Genomic DNA, 23,016 nt, shown 5'->3' with positions numbered 1-23,016 from the left:
CAAAATTCGTAAAAATTTAAATATTGTATAATCTAAACGATAAAAAACAAAAGAAATAGTGAGTGAGTGACATCATCGACTCTCTCATTTGGAAGTAACTGGCTCGTTCATATAACTATTTCGTTGAAAATAAGCGAAACTTTGAAATGTCATAACTTTCCTAATTTACATCCGATTTTGATAAAATTTTCAGCATTGTGCTCGTCTGATTTTTCTCTATTGATTCAATCGACATTTTTCTGATGTGGACTTGACCTTTAAAAGATACCCTTTGTAAGAGTTCTAGGTACTATAAAAAAAAAAATTGCCACAACTTTTTAGGGGGATTCCCGATCAGTGTAATTTCCCGCCGAGCGCCTTTTCCTTCCAACCCTTAAATTTCCGCTTAGACAAAACGGGGGGAAGGGGGGGGGGGGCTGGTCATTAAAATCCCGCATGCGGTGAAACCTTTGTTTTGTAATCAAAACCTGTTCTATAGTTCAACGCCCCTCAAAGTTCAAATAATTACCCAAAGGAAAACTAAATGGGTTGTTTTTACGACAATACTGGCGGTGATATAAACAGTGGAAATCCGAACTCAAACTCAATAAAAAAAAAATATCCACAATATATGTCCAGTAATCCATTTTTGGGGGGTGAAAGAACGGCATACTCCTTATCAAATCTAAAGCACCAGGAATGTGTAAATGTAAATGGCGAATATGCATATTTATCATAATACATATTATAAACAGTATATTGTTTTCGTCCATTACCTGAACAAAAAAAAAGAAAAGAAACTAAATCTTGCTAGATACGTTAAAAATGAAATTACATTTATATAAATATACATAATTTACATAGTTAGGACTACTTTAGACATATAAAAAGAATGAGATGCGGTTGCATAGTTGAGGGGAATCGCATCTAATAACAATGCTTGAAAATATTCAATAACGAATAACAGACAAAATTCTGCAGGATGCATATTTTCTCGGTAATGTTCTTATATTGAACGCACAAAGACACCAAGAAAAGTGCCATGGTTTATCTGGAAAACTAGGTTCGTGTCATAAGCAGTATTATGAGCGACATATTAGTGTAATTAATGTTAGGGATTAAATTGCTACTTTCGAACCATGACTTCTGTGTTTCAGCCATTTTCTTCTACTTTTTTTTTATAGATCAATCATGGAAATTGAAAAGTGACCGTTTCAAGAGCCAACCACTGAATATGACTTGTGTCGTTTTTTAAAATAGATACCGACTCTCAATTCAATTCGGGATTTTTTTACGGCAAACAGAAAAATAATTCATTATCTGTTATGCGGGACCCATTGTTCATATGGAAAGAATTGGGTCACATGTGCCCCATCTCGTGTATATCTGGGCCCATTGTACCAGGTGTGTATCATCTGGGCTGGAGATGGGCACTTCCAAGTGGGACCCAGATCGGCTAATATAAGGGAACCATCTGGGTTACAGCTGGGCCTATATGTACATGATGTACCAGATGAATATCATCTGGGCTGCAGGCAATTTCTAATGGGACTCATGCAGATGGGCAAAAATAAATATGTGGGACCCATCTGGATTATAACTGGGCCAATACTGGCTTAAACCTTGTGAAATATATCTGAGCAACAAAAGGATTGATACCAAATGGGAATACATATGGGTTATATAATTATGGGGGAAATATAAGTTATCCCTTATGGGATAAACATATCCGGAAAAACCTTTTACTTGACGTACATTTTTTTTTCGTTTAATTTGCAGTTACATTATTTTGTGGCTGTTTATTAAAACAACAATTTTTGTCGCTATGGTTAGCGAGGACTTTTAATCATTTTGGGGGTCTTTTGTGTACAATGATAAAGAATCCGGTGTGTAAATCCTTGGCCTGAAACTAATGAGCGTAAGAAATAAGCAATGTGTAAGGTAAGCACTTTTGGTAATTAAGTAGGACAAAATATCTTGGACCTGTGACAAATTCCAAATAAAACTGGAACTTTCTTCCGCAATTATGCCTTAAATAACACGGTGAAGGCAGCATGGTAATAGATGGTTACAATATTGCTTGGTGCCTGTCTCGCATAAAATATCCTCCGAACAACCCCAATTGGCCTCTGTCGTCGTGTGTTACAGTGTTGCATTGAAAAGGCGCCCTCTAGTGACCTCTCCTTACACGACGGATGACGAGAATGATGACGACAAAAGACGCAGCAACTAACGTAATGGCACCGGCGACGAAGAACGATAGCGTGTAACTACCAGATATATCACGTACAGCTCCTGCAACGAACAAAACATGGTGGTATTAATTGCTTGTATGCGATAATGGAGAGACAAAATTTTGTCGACATTGACAACAGGAAAAGAGTTCATTATAAATAGTAATGCTTTGTTCCTGAGTTTTCAACACCATGACTTTAAGCAAGGAAGGGGAGGGGTAAGAAAAACAGCGATACATTTCCATTAAGGGGTATGTGACAATACATTGTTAATATCTTTAATTTTTCTCTTTGGCGATTTTTCCCCCTTTCTTTCATCGTTTACCCTATTCCTCTGTTTCACTTCTTGATATACCACAGGGGTCGTCAAACGCATCATCCCACACCCTATCCCGTCGTGCCCCTGAGTGTCCCCGCTATCCATAGCCTACCTATAAAGAACCCTCCTATGCATCCTGCAACACCCTCGATGAACATGAGCCACCCTGCAGCCTGAGTTCCAGCTCGTGGGTCAAGAGTTCGCTGCACCACAAGGTTTAGAGAGATGATGGTCCCTGTCCCGAGCCCAAACAATGCCGAACAGACGAGCCCTACCGCGTACTGCTCAAACACGGCAATCCCGAAAATGGCACCAGACATCAACAAGATCACGAGAAGGTACAACTGGAGAGGCGTCATCCAACGCTTGGAGATGATGATACCGTTTAGGAAAAGGCATATGCACTGAGTGATGCCGGTAATTGATAAGAGCATGGCGCCCTGGAGGGACGTCAACCCCCTTTGAACCCCTGCCGCCACGATGTACTTCATCGTAGCAGTGTTTGCCAGGGACCACAGGCAAGCGACAACGAAGAGCAGTCCATGGGTGATGTTTGCTATGACAAAACTGACCGCCTTGTCCCTTATGCTTGGTCTCCTGCCTAAATGTCCATTCACATTCCCTTGTATTGGAATCGTAGTGATTTTTCCGTCCACGTAAACACTGCGCAAACCGACTTCGGGACACCCTGATGCATGGTGCGTTGGTTTGCTCTCTTTATCATCCAAACGGTGACTGATCTTAAGATCATCATCGGTCCTGAACGTTACACCCGTACATCCATTACTTGCGCCTTGAAGTTTATATTTCCCCTTGGACAAGGATGCAGTAACGTTCCCCTCCATATGCGTCCTGTCACTTGGTGTGCAACTTGATTTCGATACAAACGCCTTCGACTCTCCTATGTCATCAGAGGGCCTCCTCGGCTTCCTATTGCAAATATCGTCCTTCATCAGAGCACCTGTCACCATGGTATTCAGGGAGATGGCTGACAATATGAACAGCGCGCCCCTCCATCCGTAATGATCAATGAGAACTCTGATGATAGGAGGGAATGTGAACAAAGACACCGAGACCCCGGCCAGCGTCAACCCGTTAGCTATGGCGTAGAAAGTATGAAAGTTTCTTCGGACGGTAACCAGAGCTGCTACATAGATCATGGAACTTCCGGTTCCTGTCAAGTTCAGAAAGGATAGAAATCGAAATTATTGTTGTAGACTATATTTTAAATACGAGTGAGAAACTGGTGCCGATGTACGAAATTTAAGTATAAAGTAAAAAAATAGATAAAAGGAAAAGGTGATGTTTTGCCTTGAAAAGTCAAAAGAACAATTCATACGAATATTTTACATTTACATAATCCAACAACAAGTTGATTAAAATGAAAGAGATAAAAAAATAACATCAAGGAATTCAACTAAATCGGATTATGATAATAAAATTTTTGCTTATTTCCCCCCAAAAACAGTTATGCACAGCGCAGGGATATGCAAATGGAATAGATTATGATGTCACTCACTTAATACGGACTCATTTGTATTTCACTGTTTGTATTATACAATATTACAATTTCTGTGCAAGTTTTGGCCCTCAAAATAATTTTCAGTATATACACTGGTGCTAAAAAGTTAGCGAACCCCACCAGAAGATGAACATATTCAAATGTTCAATTTCTGCTATGATGTTTTAGATAATAATTGTGAGGTCAGATGATAAAATGTTACATTCAATGAAGTTTGTTTCTCCGGGCTCTCTGAACATTGTGGTGTTGTCTACATTCAACACTCGGCATGAAGGAGAGCATTTTCTGGTGGGGCTTACTACCTTTTTAGCACCATTGTTCACGTATATAATATATACATATACAGTGGTGTTAAAAAGTTAGTGAATCCCACCAGAAAATGCTTTGAAGGAAACCTTCAATAACAAGCTTTGCTTTCCAGAAGGTTCCTCTTTCATTTCAAAATGTTATATTATATTTTGCTTTACTTTGTAACTTTGTTGAAATTTTGGAATGAATAAATTCGTTATCAATCAATCAATGCTCTCCTTCATGCTGAGCGTTGAATATAGACAACAACCCTACAACCCTGGGTGGAGGGGGGGGGGGGTGAGGGTGTGTGTGCAATTTACCCGCAATGGCTGAGATGCCTAATCCGACGGTAATAATATTGGTTGCCAAAGACGCCATTAAGATTCCCACGCCATTGATCAGACCTCCCGACATCATTACAACACGAGGGCCAAGTTTCTTCGTAGCGAACGATGCAAAAGGACCTGGGTAATTAAATGAAAAACAACAAGACAAATTTTTATTAATATACATTAAGAGTATATCAAGTTGCCAACTTCATTAAAAGTTTGTATACTTATTAGCAGCCCACTATGTGGGAGCGGTATGTGTTTCATATTATTTTGATGAAATAGGGTGGAGAAAACATACTTGAAAAAAGGTTCATTTTTGATCTACTTCGTTTGTACCATTGCAATGGCGCAGTCACATTTCTTCTAAGATGGCCGCGCGGCGTGTCGAAAACAGCCGTTTAACGGCGCAGTCACATTTACCCTGCGACGGCCGTACGGCGAGGCTATGTTTCAACTTGTACTACATACAAGTGGTTTGAATAAAACTGAATGAAACGGCCGTTTTCGACTCGCCTCAGGCCGCCGTAATGGCCGTAGGGGCAATGTGATGCAGCAGAAATAGTGGCGCCTTCACTACCACATACACTACGTAACATCATTCCACTGTCCAGTGGGTTTTCCAGTCTTGTTTTGGGGCGTTTGACACACCATTTTGATTTGACGCACACACAACACACACAACTCCCACCAATTCCCAGACACACATAAGCAAGAACGACAGGGCCACGACAGAAGGTATTAATTAATGCGTTTGTTTTTAATTTATTTAACAGACCGCCCTTTCACACGGTAAAAAAAATTCGTAATTTGAATGATGATTCCAGTGAAAAAAATAAGGCTACTGATGAATATTTAGCACGTGTGAAACCAAACTAGAACATGATTGGAATCACGAACGCCAATCACAGTCACGATTGAAATAGCAATCATCATTACAATGATGATTCAAGATTCACGTGTGAAAAGGCCTTTAGATCAGCTTGAATATCTTATTTTACATTCTATTATCCCTCAAGTTAATATCAGCTTAAAGGTCAAGTTCACCCCAGAAAAATCAAACATGAATAATGCTGAAAACTTCATAAAAATCGGATGTAAAATAAAGAAAGTTATGACATTTCAAAGTTTCGCTTATTTTCACAAAACAGTTCTCGATTCAGTGATATGCAAATGAGAGAGTCGATGATGTCAACCACTCACTATTTCTTTTGATTTTTAATTTTTGAATTGTACAATATTTCAATTTTTACGAATTTGACAATTAAACTTCCTTGCTTGAACCACAAAATGTTGAAATAATGGAATTCCACCTCTTCAGGGACCTTGTTTCACATCACAATGAGGGAAAGATCAAAATATTTCATATAATAAAATCCAAAGGAAATAGGGAGTGGATGATGTCATCGGTCCCCTCATTTGCATACCGAATAGGATAATAATCCCTGTTATAATCATTTGGTAATATTAAAGTTTGAAAATTATGGTCAAAATCAGGAACACTTATCATTACAACTTTCATTATCATCTTCAGGAGCATTATTATTGCTCTTCTTATTGTTATAATTGTTATTATGATAACTATTTAGTGTTATCAATTGACCTTTCATTATCATAATCATCAATTGTAATTATGGTGACAACTATAATAGTGATAACAAAGTACGTGGCACTATCAGTACTGGCAATCACTGTCATTTAAACTCCACAACAATATATATTTTTTTTAATTTCAGAATAGACTATTGAAACTACAAATTAAAAAAAGCCTTGAAATGTCAAAAATCCTCAGGCCAAGGCTTGAAAGTGCAAGATCAAGGTTTTGAAACAGTATAGACCTTAAGGCGCCTTACGGCCAAGGCCTACCGTCCAGGCACTTCAACACTTCGACGCCAAAACAGCTTTATGGAGGTCATGCATGCACTTTACGAGTAGAAGATCAATGTTTATACATGTACATCTGAAACAATCAATAGACTGGATGACCCTTCCGTCGTGTCCAGCGGAAATTATCCGACAAAAACTGGAATGAATCAAAGGCCATACTGCTGGACAGGGTCTGCTCCAACAAACAGTCATTCTTAGACAATAGTCATTCTTAGACAATAGTCATACGCAGTTGCCCACCCCCTCGAAATTTCGTAAACTTAGATTTTATTTGGAAATTTTCGCAAAATCACCCAGGGTATGCACAGATTTTAAATTTCCTTTATGCCAAACCGCCACCCTCACCAGCTTGGTCACTTTGCTTCCTCGTTTTCGAGTAATTACGAAGAAAATTTTTAAGGGATATGCTCCATCGGGGGGGGGGGGGGGGTTCTGCGAATGGACATAATCTTGACGGTTGCCATAGTAAACAGACAGCTGCTCGTCAATCAATTTTGAAGAAGCCTAAGATAAATGTCTAGTTTTCTGGTTGAAATATTTAAAAAAAATCCAGCTCTCACTTCGCGCTCGCGTCAATTGATTAGTTAGAAACCAATTTGTTCACCGTTACATAAAGTGCTCATAATATCCAGTTCTTATAGGCCGGAATATCAAAAATTTCAGCTCGCACTTCGTGCTCATGTGTAACGTTTCAGATATATCCATCCTGTTCATAGTTAAATGAAGTGCTTAGAATGTCCGGTTTTCAGGTCGGAATGTAAAAAATAAAAAAATCAAAAATATATCATGAGAAACCAATTTGTTCACGGTTACAAAGAAAGTTAAACGAAGTGTATCCTAATCAAAAGTTATGTTTGCGCGAGCAAGCAGAGCACGCCAGCAGGCATGTGCTTTGCCTGCTGTGTAAAGTTACGCAAGCCCAATCTTAGTCAAACCAAAGACCTTATAATATATTACTAGACCGAAAGCTGCGCGCGCGTTCAACACAAAACAAATGAGATTAGGCTCCGCCTACCGCGATAATTTGAAGACAAAAATAAGCCCTCATTGACATTCATGAGCGTAAATATATTCATAATCCGGCCTTTTCATTGGCTAAGAGCGTCATTTATATGCGGTTTCCCCGATTCTTTGTCATCGATACTAGTGGTATCGTGTTACAGAATTAATTATTCATTTGCCTCATTACGTCATCTAATTTATTCATTCTGAAACTTTTCTTTCCACACATAAAATGGACCTACGAACACTGCACTCCGGTGAGTACGTATAAATTGATATAACCACATGAATTCAGTGGACTATTTACAGATTTCACACTGTATTTTGTGATCTTAGGTTATTTTTTTCTACCAAATTAGAGAGTTTGCTATCATTCTTCTGTTAAAGGAAAGCAGAATTTGGTCTTTGAAATTGAAGTTACCGGTAGATTGTCATCGTCGCCCAGTACAGTGCAGCCTGTATGTTGCTTCCAGTGTTGCGGTTATGCCGCTGTGTTAACCACATGTAATGTATTTTGTACGGGCTCCTAGCCGATTGGGCATCGAGAGAAATTCGGGCCGGTTTGGTTCACCTCCAATTAACAAGGACCAACCCACGATTGATTAAAACAAGAAGAATGAAGCTTCTTTTTGTACACTGTAACGTTAGATCTAGAGGCAGATCTGCATCTATCTTCAGTAGATCGAGACCCAGTCATGAATAAACTGACTGAAGTGGAGTGTGGATGAAGATATATTGACTGTCATTGTGTCGATCCTCACTTTCAGTTTCAGATATCAAATTTCAAATTTATTTTGCATAACTTCACTGTCTTCAGGCTTCTGCATTTAGCCCCCACCCATTTTAACTTACTGTTATTTATAAATATAGTTAGACTCTGTCTTAGAAATAACTAGACCAAAAGCTTCAGTCTCTCTATTTTGGTTGTTCCGCTGAACTGCGTTGGCTCACTCACGAATAGTATACCCAGTTGTTGTGTGTCCGGACGATCAATTTTAGAAAGTCATTTGGAAGAATTTACAAGAGAAGTTTCATCAATTTTTAGTGCAAAATGCTAGGAAATATTATAGAGAACAAAATAGAAGATGATTACTTCCATTGAATTCGTATTTTTAGTGTAATCCAAAGACGAAAAAGAAGGCTTCAAAAAATTAAAGTGTCCGGACACCCGACCCCCCATCCTAAATGTTAGAAATTGTTGAATTGTTGGATCTAGTGTTGCTTCTTATTATTTTAGACTTACTTTACTTTTCATCGATGTTTTCTAATTCTAGGTCAATCTAATTCAAATCTAGTCATCTAAATTATACTTTCCCAACCCGCGACATTACCCCCAGGGCTATGATCTAGGTCTGTAATTTAGGCCTAGGTCTGGGCCTAAACGACTCCATTTACATGTACGAGTATGCCTGTCAGTGGACCAAGGACTAGATCTAATCTTGGTCAATAATGGCAATGAAGTTTAAACTTTTAGCCAGGAATAAAAGTCGAGAGTCAAACATCAAATTCATATAGGCCTAGATCTCGGTTTAGAACCAAATCTTTACTTTCTAGGTCTAGATAGATCGAGAGTCCATCGTTACTATCTAAATCTAGACCTACGAGTAATTTAGATACGCGAATGCTGTTGCACAGCTCTGAGTCTTGGACTAGATCTATACTTTCTTACAAGTAGATCTAGACCTAGTGCATGAAATGAAATTTTGTTAAAGTCAAATGAATAAGATTCGGAAATAAAAAGATGCAGATGTTTCTTTTTTTTTTTTGGGGGGGGGGCAGAAATGTGAAAAAATTTAGAGAAACCTAAAATTCAGAAAGCGAGGGACAGAAGTAACCAATATTACCTATGGCCGTTTTGTGCATTTTCTAAAATAAACTTGAAGGATGTCATGCAATTCTTGTTTTGATGAAGGTTTTCACATTTCAGCTCTTACCCAAATCCCTCCCCTATACATACGGCCATGAAAAATATCACTTCTTATTATTGTACTCTTTTTTCTTTCACAAACAGGTTGAGTTTGAAGAACAAGAAAAACAGGTTGAGTTTTAAGGAAAAGAAAAACAGTATAGAGGTCTACCTACTAAGTATATGGTTCAAGATGATGATCATAAGTGCATGCATCATTTTGCACATTCTCATCCAGGTATAAAAGTTAACCTAACCCATTCAAAATTACAGATACATTACATGCATTGAATGTTAACCATGTTTACATTAAATAAAAATAACCTGAGCCACAAAGAGGTAGGATCTGTACTGAATATACACTTCTTAAATATACAGGCTCTTGAGTCTAAAGTAGAACCAATGTCAAAAGTTATGTACCTTGGGCAAATTTATAAAATAAGGTCATGTCCTTGATCTACTAGTAATTAAATTGCCTTTTTATTTCCTATTTGTATAAACAAAGCAATATTTATTTTTCACCATGGAAATTGTCAAACGACATCATCCTATTAGACAAAATGTAAAAAAATTGTAAATCTACAAATATGAAATATGAATATCACACTAAACATGCTAAAGAAAGAATAAAATGAATTTTATAGTATAAAATTCATTTTATTCATTCTTTAGTGTGATATTCATATTTCATATTTGTAGATTTACAATTTTTTTTACATTTTGTCTAATAGGATGATGTAGTTTGACAATTTCTATGGAGGTGATCGATGCATGATGAATAATTGGTGAAGTAGGCCAAATAGAACAGTGACTGGAACACAAAGAGAAATACAAACTGCAGCAGTTATATGAGTGAGTGAGTTAGTGATTATTTTTGATAATGGAGGTTGTTCACATTTTGGGGGCAACAAATAGACCTGCCTTTGAAAAACCCATTTCAATTTTGTTTTTAGATTATAGTTAGTGTCGTTTTTAATTACAGATCAAACTATTATGTGCAACAAAACATATCAACTTTAATTCTGACTATTCATATAATTTACATATGTTAATTTATATATTCATATTTACAAGAAATCTCTGACATTTTTTCAAAGAGTACATGTAGTTAGAATGGAGAGTGGTATGTTAACTGCAGAGAACATGTTTAAGTGATATGCTTTATAGAAGTACAAGTTTATGATTAGTAGAAGTAAGATTTCCTACGTTATGTGTTGAAGAAACATATATATGCATAGTCTCACTTCTTAAAACATTTATGTTTGATAAATCATGACAATTTAATTGATTTTCTTTCTCTATTTTTTCAATCTGCAGGACTGGTGTAACAGACAGTGACAGATGTTTTCATTCAAGAAATCCAACAATTCAACATTGAAGACTTAGGAACCACGTGATGAAGATGGAAAAGGTTTTTTTCCAAGTCCAATTTAAAAAAAAAATATTATCACAACCCAAATTCATGACGTATGAAATTTCTTAATGATTTTTATTGAAACTGGTTGCAAAAAGAGAAGCTATAAACATACAAATAGGAGCGGCGGATTGAAGTTGAAATTGGGGGGGGGGGCACAGGGAAAATGCTGTTTTATGTGAAATTTTTAAAAAGTTGCGAGCGAGCAAAATTTTGACATTTTAAAAACAAATATCCAATTTTGTGATAGATTTCGACAAGATATTCAAAATGATATTTTTCACACTTTGCTTTCCTTTTTCTTTTTTTCTTTCTTGGTCGTGATTTTTTTTTTTGGGGGGGGGCAAGAGCATTGGCGGCCTAAGGCAAAAAATTTAGGGGGGGTCCACCTGAATTTATCCACCTAAATCTTAGAAGGGACCACAAAAATTTACAGAAAATGTTGTTTTCTTGTTTCAAAGGGCACTTGTCATGGTGACCATAAAACAGATCCTTCTCAGGTGAAAGGGGCACAGAACAAGTTATTTAGGAGCACTTTTCTTGGGTAAAAGGAGGCAGTGATTTAAGAAAGGGCACTTTCAATAAGGCGAGGGGGCACTTTGTAACACTTGAAACGGGCCCTCAGATGGAAGGGCACAGAACACGTTTGGGGGGCATTTAGGGGTAAAAAAGAAGGAAGAGCACTAATTGGTATTACCTAAAACAGATTCTCATCAGGTGAACAGGTGAAAGGGACACAGTACACGTTCGTGAGGGGACATTTTCTTGCATAAAAAGACACTTTTCAGTGCTTAAAAAAGTAGGGGGAATTGTGCCCCCCAGCATACAAAAACAAATTTCTTTTGGTTCAAAGTATTAACAACGCTTAAGATTTTTTTTCTAGATAATTAATAAAATTCACCACTAACCAGAGAATTCCTTCATGTCTTTCATTTGTGTTCATATAGTATTTGTACAGAGCTAAAATGAAAGGGATTTGGAATTGGCAAAATTCAAAATGAGACGGAGATCGAGAGAGGAAAAGAGTGATGAGAAGTGGGTCGAAAAGAGATGAGAAAGAAATGGAGGGGCACATAATTATGAAGAGATAATTTAGAGGGGGTGGTGAGAGAGCTGATGTTGGAAGTAGGAACAAAAGGGGTGGAAGAGAAATAAGACGAGATTTTTGGAAACCAGGAGACAGATAACAAGTGGGAAAATAAGAAGAAAATATATGAAAAGTTAAGTTGCAAAAGGGGCTAGGGCCACTCCAAGAAAATCATTTTTTTATTCTCCCATATTGCAATATTCTTATGCGAAAATGAATTTTCATGATACCCTACCATTAGAAATTTAAAATTGGGAATAAAAGAAATCTACTTATCTTCATATTTTTTTAAGATATTATTTTCCAGAAAAATTATGTATGGACCTAACCCCTTTTGAAAAAAAGTGAATTTTCTTTTTTTAGTTCACCTTTTTATGGGAATTTCAACTTTTCTATGGTATCATCTTATAGAGCTACTAAAAATCAATTAAGACATAAAAATAAAATTCGATTAAAATTGGACCTAACCCCTTTTAAAAGTGAGCTCTTCATATGTAGGAGAAAGGCGGCACAAAAGAACATGAGTGGGAAAATGATTAAATGGAAAAAAAACAGAGTAAGAAATGCTGGAGAATAAAGGGGACAGGAAACATATTGAACATGATAAACTGGGGCCCGTTTCATCATGAGTTACAAGTATGGTAACTACAAATACCAATCATAATCAAGGTTATCACAATAATAGCGATGTTTAAATAGCTCAGTGTAATTCATTATGAAACGGACGCCAGAAGAAAGCAGGCACGGGGATCCATGAAGATTCCTCTTTTTTTTTACTTCTCGAAATTTGTAACAAGAAATGACTCTTTTAGTGGTGAAAGTTATTTTTTCAGTATTCATACTCAACCAGTGAAAATGAATACCATCATTGTAATAACCATGATTTGCCCCCCCCCCACCTTTTTATTTAGAATCGCGACTTGGTCTACTCTTTTCATCTTCCCTTTAGAATTAGCATAGGCCTATATTATAATAAGACGCAATACAAACATTGTTTTGTTTTTAAGTGATATCGCTTGTGATATCGATACTTTATAAAGCGCAACGTATCGTCTCAGAATTGCGCTTGCTTGATACACTGAATCATTCGCGTCACGAGCGCGTAACAAAATGAATACATTAATGAATTTTCCAAGTTGACCTTTGTCATTGCGCTGATGTGCGTATTGTCTAATCGCGTACAAAACCACAGTTGACGAGGGAGCAGCGTACGAAATTAATATTAATGAGGGCTTATTTTAGCTTCTAATGGATTAAACAAAATGGCGGTAGCTTCTGGGGCCTGAGTCAAACTATGGGCGAGCAAGCAGAGCACGCGAGCAGGCATGTGCTCGGAGTACCGGTACTGGTTTGTAAAGTTACGCAAGCCCGATGCTGAGCGGTCATGAGCAAAGTAAAATGACCGGTAATGATTTTGAGATCATGATGTGTCATCCACATCATTGTCTTATCCAGGGACATGTCATTTTGTTCAGGTATCAGTTTAATTATTCTCATTATACCTTTGAAACATCCCCGAAACCCTTGACTGTGGCGTAAAGGGCGTAAAACTGTTCCAAAGGTCCTGTATGCAATTCTTACCAATGCCCTTGTTGATATCATTAATTCTTGAATTTGTAAAGCAAAACTCATAGAGGGCAACAAACATAACATTCCCATCACTATAGTGATATTACGGTTTCATGACTAATATACTTTAAAAAAAAATCGGCAGGGGCGATGTAGTGTACCGGCAGTAAAAAGAACTATGTGACTTTCGTGAATAGTGTAACCACATTGTGCACGTGATAACACAATGATTGAAAACCAATGATAACTGATCAGGAATAAAATCCAAGAAAACATTGGATGATTTAAGATCTTGTGTAATGCATTTAATATTTGTGTAATGTATAGTGTATAACGATATCCTGTTAATTAAAATGAGATCACCAAAATTTGAGACTATAAAATTCTTTTAGTCTCTTCATTAAAAACAATCATTATTGTTTGGTTGGGCTATTGATGCTTTTTACAATAATCTCTTCTGTGTTACTGGAAAATTTTAAGAAAATTAAGAGAATATAGTATATTATATACATTACCAATGTTCATCGATGATCAAAGGTGACTGTCAATCCATTGTTATCATATATACATTTTTGGGACCTTCGCCTTCCGCAAGAATACAGACGAAAAGGGGGTCCCCTGATAATTAAAAAAATAAGTTCTGATTTATAAAAATGCGTTAAAGGGTAATCCTTTCTAAATGACCTTATTCCAATAAATATAATGTTGTATGCACATTCATGTCTGAAGCGCTTCATTCTAAACGCGAAGCTGAGTCGAATCCAATTCGTTTTTTTTTTTTTTTTCAATCTGCATGGCAGTTTTTTATTCCCTTATCCATTCTACTAGATTAATGTCCTTATAGCATTTGATTGGTTTTCTTTAGAAATTGATGTCATTTCTCATTGATTTAGCAAAAATGGCAACCTATGTTTCACATCTTTTTTTGATTTTCAATTGTTTAACGCGTTTTCTTCTTCAAATTATTCTTTTCGAAATGTTTAATTAAAAAGATTAATGAAAAAAAAAGCATACATTCAGGTACAACTCTGATAATCAACCTGTTTGCGCTGATGATGTAGAAGTGGAATGTAATTTTATTTAAAAAAAATAATAATAACAAATAAAAAGACAATGGAAAATGTGCTTAATCTCGTTTACCACTTACCAAAGCTTACAAAATATACACATATATAAATATATATATTTTTTTATATCTGGCAGTTTTCCCTTACCCACTCTTTTAGATTAATGTCCTTAGGATTCTAGCATTTTATTAATTTTCTTTAGAAATTTATGTATATGATTTCATCTCTCATGCAAAAAATGGCAACCTACGTTTCACATCTTTTTTGATTTTCAATTGTTTAAAATGTTTTCTTCTTCAAATTACTCTTTTCGAAATGCTTAATTAAAAAGGCTTTTCGAAATGCTTAATTAAAAAGGCCATTTCGCCTCCGACGAAGATTCTGCTAGGATCGAAAGCTGAGGCCCCTTTTGACTCTCTAATTAATGAAATGTTGATGAAAAGAAAAAAAAAACACATTCAGGTATAACTCTGAAAATCAAAATGTTTGCTCTGATGATGTAGACTGTTAGATGCAGTAGTGGAATGTGAATTTAAAAAATGATAATAACAAATAAAAAAAGAATTGAAAATGTGCTCAATTTCTTTTACCACTCACCAGTGTCTAGGGGTTTCTTGACAGTGAAAGAAAAAGAAAACATCTGGAAAGCAGCAAATGTAGACACCGGATACCTATTTCCTCAATTTGTTCTTGCTTGTTAGATTTTTATAAAGTAAAAAAGAAGGCCTATCCTTAGCAAGCGTTTGTTTTTTTACACCTTCAAAACAAATATGTAACGCGACATGATATATTTTCCCCATGTTTTGTGATGCACGTATTCATCTATATTTTGGGGTCAACATTACATACATGATGTACATTTCGTCATTTAAACCGCATACATTCGTAATTCCGAAGCTTCGTTATTCCGAAGGTTCGGTTATTCCGAAGGTTTGTATTTCCGAAGGTTTGTAATTCCGAAGATTCGTAATTCCGAAGGTTCATTAATTCAAAAACGAAATGAGGTTCGTAATTCCGACGGTTCGTTAATCCGAAAACGAAATGAGGTTCGTAATTCCGAAAACTAAATGATTAACGAACCTTATTTCGTTTTCGGACTGACAAACCTTCGGAACAACGAACCTTATTTCGTTTTCGGATAAACGAACCTTATTTCGTTTTCGGATTATGGAACCTTCGGAATAACGAACCTTCAGAATAACACCACAAATGTTCGGATTAACGAACCCTTTTACGTTTTCGGATTAACGAACATCGAGGTATAGGCAATTTACGTGTTTCGGAATTACGAAGTGTAACCATTTAAACACCCGATGGTGATAGTCTTTGGCCCGTATTGTGAAGTCAGGTTTAATTTACACCATGGTCTAACTCTTTGCTAAATTTATGGAAAGCAAAAATGTCATAATTTTCCTTACATTGTTCATTTCTCATGATTATTGTGCTCTTTCCTAACTCGTGAATAGTGAAAAATTATCAATTCGATTATCCTTCCGAAACAGTTAAAGGAGAAATGTATTGATTATGAATGTGGTCATGGTGGTCTTATTGTATATCAATGGAAAGGTAATAATGTGGATATTATCAGTGGGTCATTCAAAAATAACGAAAACAATACATAAGGTGAAAATCACCGATTAAAAAACGCTAATATGCCTCTCCGAAATATGCCTCGCATCGGTCTCTGAATTGACTCGAATTTTATGACGTCACTGTCTGTACGAGAGACGTGATTGGCTCTCCCACGTGAAGCTCCACTTGCATGCAAAACCTGTTGCGTAGTTACGTTTTCTCCACACTGTTACTGAATACTTCGATCACGAAATGAAAGAAAACCCTGAATTTTATCTAGATTTAGATTTTCAAATTGATGATTTTGAAGATGAAGAGAATAATGATGAAGTGAACAACAAAGTGACGTATATATAGTTGGAGGTAAATTGGGAGAATTACGCCGATGATGACGAGTCGGACAATTCAACTTGCAACACGATCACATCTCACATGCATTCGCTACCAACTCATGCAGCGCTGTTACAAGTGTTAGCTGTACCGCGCGGGCCAAATTAAATTTATGAAAATGAATAACCACATCCAGTCAGACAAAATTTACTATGAAGAAGAAAAATAATGATATAACTGTACTTACAAACAATATAATCCGAACCTGAAGGCAAATCAACTCAATGAATAGCAGCCCAGCAGCAGATGATATGCACCGACGATAAACTTCATGTGGCTGGGATAGATTGTCACTCGTTCTGTAAGAGGTAAGTTTAATTATCTCATTAATTTGACAAAATTACGAAACTCAGGGAATTATTCATCTATATAAACATATAGTAACATCTCGTATTATTTTTTTAAATTACGATAAAACCCTTTTTGAAGGAAAACTTTGAGGTAAATTAAAATTAGATGTAAAAGATCACCCCATCATGCGTAGCTCGTATATGTTATCGTAAACAAACCATCACAACACATGCCGTGGAGCTTGCTCGCCTCAGTGGCTGAGAGAGTAGCTCTAGATCAAATGTTGCACAGCTCTCAATCAGCAAGGCAAGCAAGGAATACCGGCACATGTGTTGTGATATAGTTTGTTTACGAGCTACGCATGATGGGATGATCTTTTACATCAAATTTTAATTAACCTCAACGTTTCCCTTTAAAAAAGGTTTTATCGTAATGGAAAAAACAATAAGAGATATTACTATATTTTTATATTGATATATAATTCCCCGAGTTTCGTAATTTTGTCAAATCAATGAGATAAAAATTACATCTTACAGAACGAGTGACAATCTATCCCAACCACATGAAGTTTATCGTCGGTGCATATCGTCTGCTGCTATACGTTGAGTTGATTTGCATTCAGGTTCGGATTATATAGTTTGTATAAAGTACAGTTATATCATTATTTTTCTTCTTCATAGCAAATTTTGTCTGACTGGATGTGGTTATTCATTTTCATGAATTTAATTTGACCCGCGCGGTACAGCTAGCACTTGTAACAGCGCTGCATGAGTTGGTAGCGAATGCAGGTGATCGTGTTGCAAGTTGAATTGTCCGACTCATCATCATCGACGTAATTCCCCAATTTACCTCCAACTACGTCACTTTGTTGTTCACTTCATCATCATTCTCTTCATCTTCAAAATCACAATTTGAAAATCCAAATCTAGATAAATTCTGGGTTTTCTTTCATTTCGTGATCGAAGAATTCAGTGACATGCAGTGTGGAGAAAACGTACCCACGCAACAGGTTTTGCATGCAAGTAAGCTTCACGTGGGAGAGCCAATCACGCCTCTCGCACAGACAGTGACGTCATAAAAAATCCCCAATTTCGCGGACGTAATTCTGCGTGTTTGAAGCATTCAGAGAGAGTACTTTTAAAGTATCAATTGACTGAGTTTCTTCGGTCTCCATGATAAATGATGTACACCATCGTGTTCTCCTTATTTTCACCTTTAATTTGATATATGATTCTCCATTTTTAAGATTTTCAATATATTTCTACTTTAAGAATGATTTGAGAGAAAATGAGCTTGAGATTATACCGTTATAGATTTATGCAACTATTGGCTATCCATAGTTAAACCTCAAATTTAAACCTAAGTTTAAATCAAACCCGACTTCAGAATACGAGCCAATTGTCTCACTTCATACAACCTAAATGGGATTTTCTCGGTAGGAAATATAAAGTTAAAAGTGTCCTTTACACATGCAGAATAAAATAGATAAGAATCCATAATGTATTTTATTTGATACGATTACTCTATTTTCAAAATCTGAAATTGTTAAATAACAGGATTGGGGTTATATAATTTGGGACAGTTCCTGCCTTTGTCTTCTGTATGTTTAATACCGTGCATGCTATTCCAGATTAGAAGTTCGTAACCCTTACAAGTAAATAGACAATTATCAGGAACCAAGGCTTAATCAGTTTGTTTATTCTAGGAAGTTGAATTAACAAACTTTCGAGTCACCCTAGGTCATGTAATGAGGGAAATATTTGGAAAATTGATATAGATGAATAAATAAAATGATTATGATGATGATAATAATAATAATAACAACAACACCAATAACAATATTATTATTATTATTATCATCATTATCAGTGTTGTTATTATTATTATGATTATTATGATGTTGTGGTAATGATTAAAAAGAGAACGAATTATTTACGCATACAGGGTATCCACGTCTGTTAGGAAACTATCGGGCCACTTTGTATGTTATGGTATATATGTGTTATCCATCAGTCCTATAGCGCCACAACGAAGGATCCCAAGTTGGGGTCCTTATACAAACGAAACATGTTTGCAAAATGAATTATACAATTGTATCTTTTTATGAATATGAAAAAAAATATTTACATCTTAATTGACATATTAATGTCAACGCGTTTTAATTGCTCTACGTTCTGCTATTTTTATGCCAATAATATTCAGAATATTTCATGAAAATCTAATTTTGATTTGTTGCACTTTTACAATTTAAATGATAACTACAAGAACAAAATATAACGGGGACTTATTTAACTGATAAGTTTAAAGCAATTTCTTTGGGAAAGCACAGATTTTTTGTACAAATAGTTTAAAGACAATAAGCATGCATGGCCACGTTTAACATAATGGAGTTCTTAGGCAGGCAAATAATTATTATGTGAATCAAATCAGATTTTGGAAAATTGGCATTTATTGCGCATTATATAATGGTATGAATGAAGTACAGCATCTCCTGAGAAAAGATTCCGCGTCATATGCTAGGTTGTGAAATCTAAAAAAGCTCCCTATTATTCCGCAAATGATGTTACGAGGAAAGCAAAAAAAATACTTGCTTGACCCCCCCCCCCCTATTCACCTGCGTTCCTCTGTTTGTACGATAACTAACAGATGATCTTTGTAGATTTGCATAGTGGAGTTTATATCGTGGAGAAGGTTTACGGTTCACCATGTGTAATATGAAGAAGGGAAAGGAAATACAGGCAGATAGATTGAAATGGTAAGACGAGAAAGGATGAAAGAGGATATTACAGGACTATTTTTTTTTTCTTGAAAGTGAGTGAAGTCCCCGGGGGGCCACTTTCATTCACGAGTGGATACTATGCGCGACCATGGGGTCTCGAAAAGCACCCTAAACACGTAATTTCCATATTCTGAAAATGCACCCCTTAACAAGTATTGGCGTGTGAAACCCTACCCTTAACAAGTATTGGAAACAAAACGATACTCTTGGCAAATATACCCTGAAATGAACCCCTAAACAAGTACAGGAATATTTTATTTTTACGGGTCCTTCGGTCGTCGGCTTTACCTTATTTTGTTTAGTACGACCCCACCTTCTACACCTCGCACAAATGGGACTCTAAACACGAAGTGTTGGCGCAAAAAAGACATCCTATATAAAACATTTTAATTTTGTTTTATCATCCCCGCAAATTTGACCCTAAACACGTAATTTTCATAGCGAAATAGATACCCTTTTTTCATTATTTTAGTATTTTTGACACCCTTATCACGTTACGTACGTAACGTGCGCTATCGTGAAAAGGACATCCTTTTTACGTGTTTTTTTGGTTGCGCATGGTATCCACTCGTCAATGTAAGTGCCCCCCCCCCCACCGGGGTGAAGTCCTGGAAAGGACTGTAAACCAGATGAGGTGAGCTGAATATGAGTGGCGATGGATTGAGTAGTAGAAGGATGAAGACAATAGTGAAGAGAGGTTTCTCGACGTTTCGGGCAGGTTGACAGTCATCCTGCCCGAAGCGTAGACCAACCTCTCTTCATTTAATCCTGCTACTACTCAATCCATCGCTACTCAAGCCATATTCAGCTCATCTCATCTGGTTTACAGTCTTTTCAGGACTTTACTCACTTTCAAGAAAAGAATATCTCTAATTTCATCTTTCCATCCTTTCTCTTCTTTCCATTTCACTTTTTCTAAATATTTCCTTTCCCTTCTCCAAATTACACATGGTGAACTGTAAACCTTCTCCATGTGATAGCTGACAGGTACTTACAAGTGAGTCCAAAGAAGAATGCTTCTAGAGAGAACATCCAGCCCATGAAGGCAACACTGGAATCAAACTCCTCGAGGATATCATCGAGGAAAACAGCAAGACTCTTCAAGAGTCCTCCGGCAAGAATCTGGCTCAAGTGACACCATACGAGCAGCATCCATGGAGACTTTGCAGCGTGCGATGATGGAGTGGGTCTCGACAAAGGTTCGTCGAGCACGGACAAATGGGTCAGCGAATCAGAGGGGGAATCGGTCAGAGAATCGGCACTTGAAGTAGATTGGTTCCAGGAAGTAGAATGGACGGATGATGTGACAGAGCAAGACGCTGGCAAATTTGAAGACGAGATCGGTAATCCATTTAAAGTGATTTCTTCTGATGTATATATTTGGTCCACCGTCATTTTTTCTAGTTTATTGTTACTACGCGAAGCGATATTGAAGTCCTCGCACACAATTTCTTCCCGGATGACACCCTCAAGACATGGAGAGGCTAAGTCTTGCCCGCTGTCGCCATCGCTATCTAAGCGTGGAAGCAACGAAAGGAAAAGATCCACGGTGTCTGATGAGGACTCACGCGCATACGACGTAGTTAAGCGATTGTTCGTCCGGACTTCGGGAGCTGTTAGGCTTTGACTTGAATCGGACACACTTAAACAATTATCGTTTGAGAGTTTCTCATCGCTGGCTGCAAGGTTCGACAACCGAGAAGAAAGAGACTCTGACGATTGCATTGAAGAAGCTGACGAAGACATAGAAGTAGGCATATTATCATTACCTGCTCTACTTTTCCTGAGCTGTACACTTCTGTGCTTCTCCCAATGTAGATGTTTGTCAAGCCCTGATTCACCCTCCTTGTCGACATTGGCAAAAGGCATCTTGATTGAAAGCGGAGCTGGATTAGTGAGATCTTTACAGCAATCAGGTCACATTTAGCTGTAAATGAGATGACAAAGAGACGGAAATACATCAGTCGATTTGATATTCATATTTACAAAGTGAAAGTTAACATGAACTTATCTGTGACATAACGATTCAATCAGCAGCATATACAACAGTCCAAATTCCACTCTCAATACAGATAGCGATCTCAGCTGTTAATTGCACGAGGACGGCAATCCTTTGTGAGTTACGTGCTGAAATGACATAATGATATTTGGATATCCTCCTTAACCTTTCAAGTAGGAGATCGAGAGCTAAGAGATATCTTCTATGTGCTTTCTTCTATGTCTTCTAAATAGGAGTTTATTAAATAATTACGACAATGAATACTTTAATGAGGAAAGGAACGTTTGAACGAAATTTATGAGAAAAAAAAATAGTCAATGACATCCATTCTGAAACAATTCAACACACCATTAAGTAATCAAGACTCCCAACAGTCGTTAATCCCTCAAAGCGGAGCAATAGAACAATTCAAGGATCATGTCTTTCTTACAAACACAAAATAAACGCCTTCATTCAAATCTATACTGAATGACCAGGATTTTATTCTCCACGAAATAATGCTGCCGGTAGCGAGGAAGTCGATATGTCAAGTGCTGTACTGAGTAAACCCTAATAAGCCGGTTACCCGACGTGATGATATCGAATCCATCCAAATTGTTTTTTCTGACCTCTGCTTGACAATGGTTGGACTTTGTCACTCGGCCTCTTAAAACAGACAACATGTTGATTTACCCTGGGAATTAACTCCTCAATTGTTGGCACATTTAATACAGTCCTCGATCTTTTAAAGGGGAATCCAGCCTTAAAAAATGTTGTGTTTGAAAGCTGAGAAAAATAATAAAACAGAATGGGGAAAGTTTGAAAGACATCGGACAAGCAATAAGAAAGTTAGGGCTGCTTTAAAATTGAGAGACTAAGACTCTAGATTTCAAATTGGCAACTGGTTAAGTAGATTATGACCAGGGCAAGGACTACTTTCTCATAGGCCATTTACTTAAAGGACAAGTCCACCCCAACAAAAAGTTAAATTGAATAAAAAGATAAAAATCCAACAAGCATAACACTGAAAATATCATCAAAATCATATGTAAAATAAAAAAGTTATGATATTTTAAAGCTTCGCTTATTTTCACATCACAGTTACATACACATCCTGGTCGGTATGCAAATGAGGGGACTGATGAAATCCCTCCCTATTTCTTTTGTATTTCCTTGTATGAAATATTGTAATTTCCCCTTGTTGCCATGTGAAACAAAAATTTATTTATCTCTTAACATGTGAAAGAACCGTTGTTTTAACATTCGGGATTCAGTCAAGTTGATCATTATTGTTAAATAAAATAGATTAAAAGTAAATGAAACATAAATAAAAAAAATAAAAAAGCAAAAGGAAATAGAAAAATATATGCTTAAAAGAATAAACAATAATAAAATATTCA

At 36.6% G+C, this 23,016-nt stretch overlaps 1 protein-coding gene across 3 annotated transcripts; it reads right to left on the bottom strand.

Annotated features, from left to right (window-relative positions):
• Positions 1–1,255: 1,255 nt before the first annotated feature.
• On the bottom strand, positions 1,256–22,392 carry LOC121407719 (monocarboxylate transporter 13-like). Of its 3 annotated transcripts, none has more exons than XM_041598908.1 (5): positions 21,986–22,392; positions 20,634–21,565; positions 4,666–4,809; positions 2,645–3,706; positions 1,256–2,274 (listed from the first exon to the last, which is right to left on the bottom strand). In XM_041598908.1, the coding sequence occupies exons 2-5, from the start codon at positions 21,505–21,507 to the stop codon at positions 2,150–2,152; spliced, it is 2,205 nt and encodes a 734-aa protein (XP_041454842.1). In that variant the 5' UTR covers positions 21,508–21,565; positions 21,986–22,392; the 3' UTR covers positions 1,256–2,149. The 3 variants fall into 3 exon arrangements, with proteins under 3 accessions (XP_041454842.1, XP_041454844.1, XP_041454841.1); XM_041598910.1 differs by having other exon boundaries at positions 22,068–22,392; XM_041598907.1 differs by having other exon boundaries at positions 20,634–22,392.
• Positions 22,393–23,016: the final 624 nt, after the last annotated feature.

Source organism: Lytechinus variegatus, chromosome 2 (assembly GCF_018143015.1).
Source record: "Lytechinus variegatus isolate NC3 chromosome 2, Lvar_3.0, whole genome shotgun sequence".
NCBI lineage: Eukaryota > Metazoa > Echinodermata > Echinoidea > Temnopleuroida > Toxopneustidae > Lytechinus > Lytechinus variegatus.
This window is presented reverse-complemented; position numbering and strand designations above follow the sequence as displayed.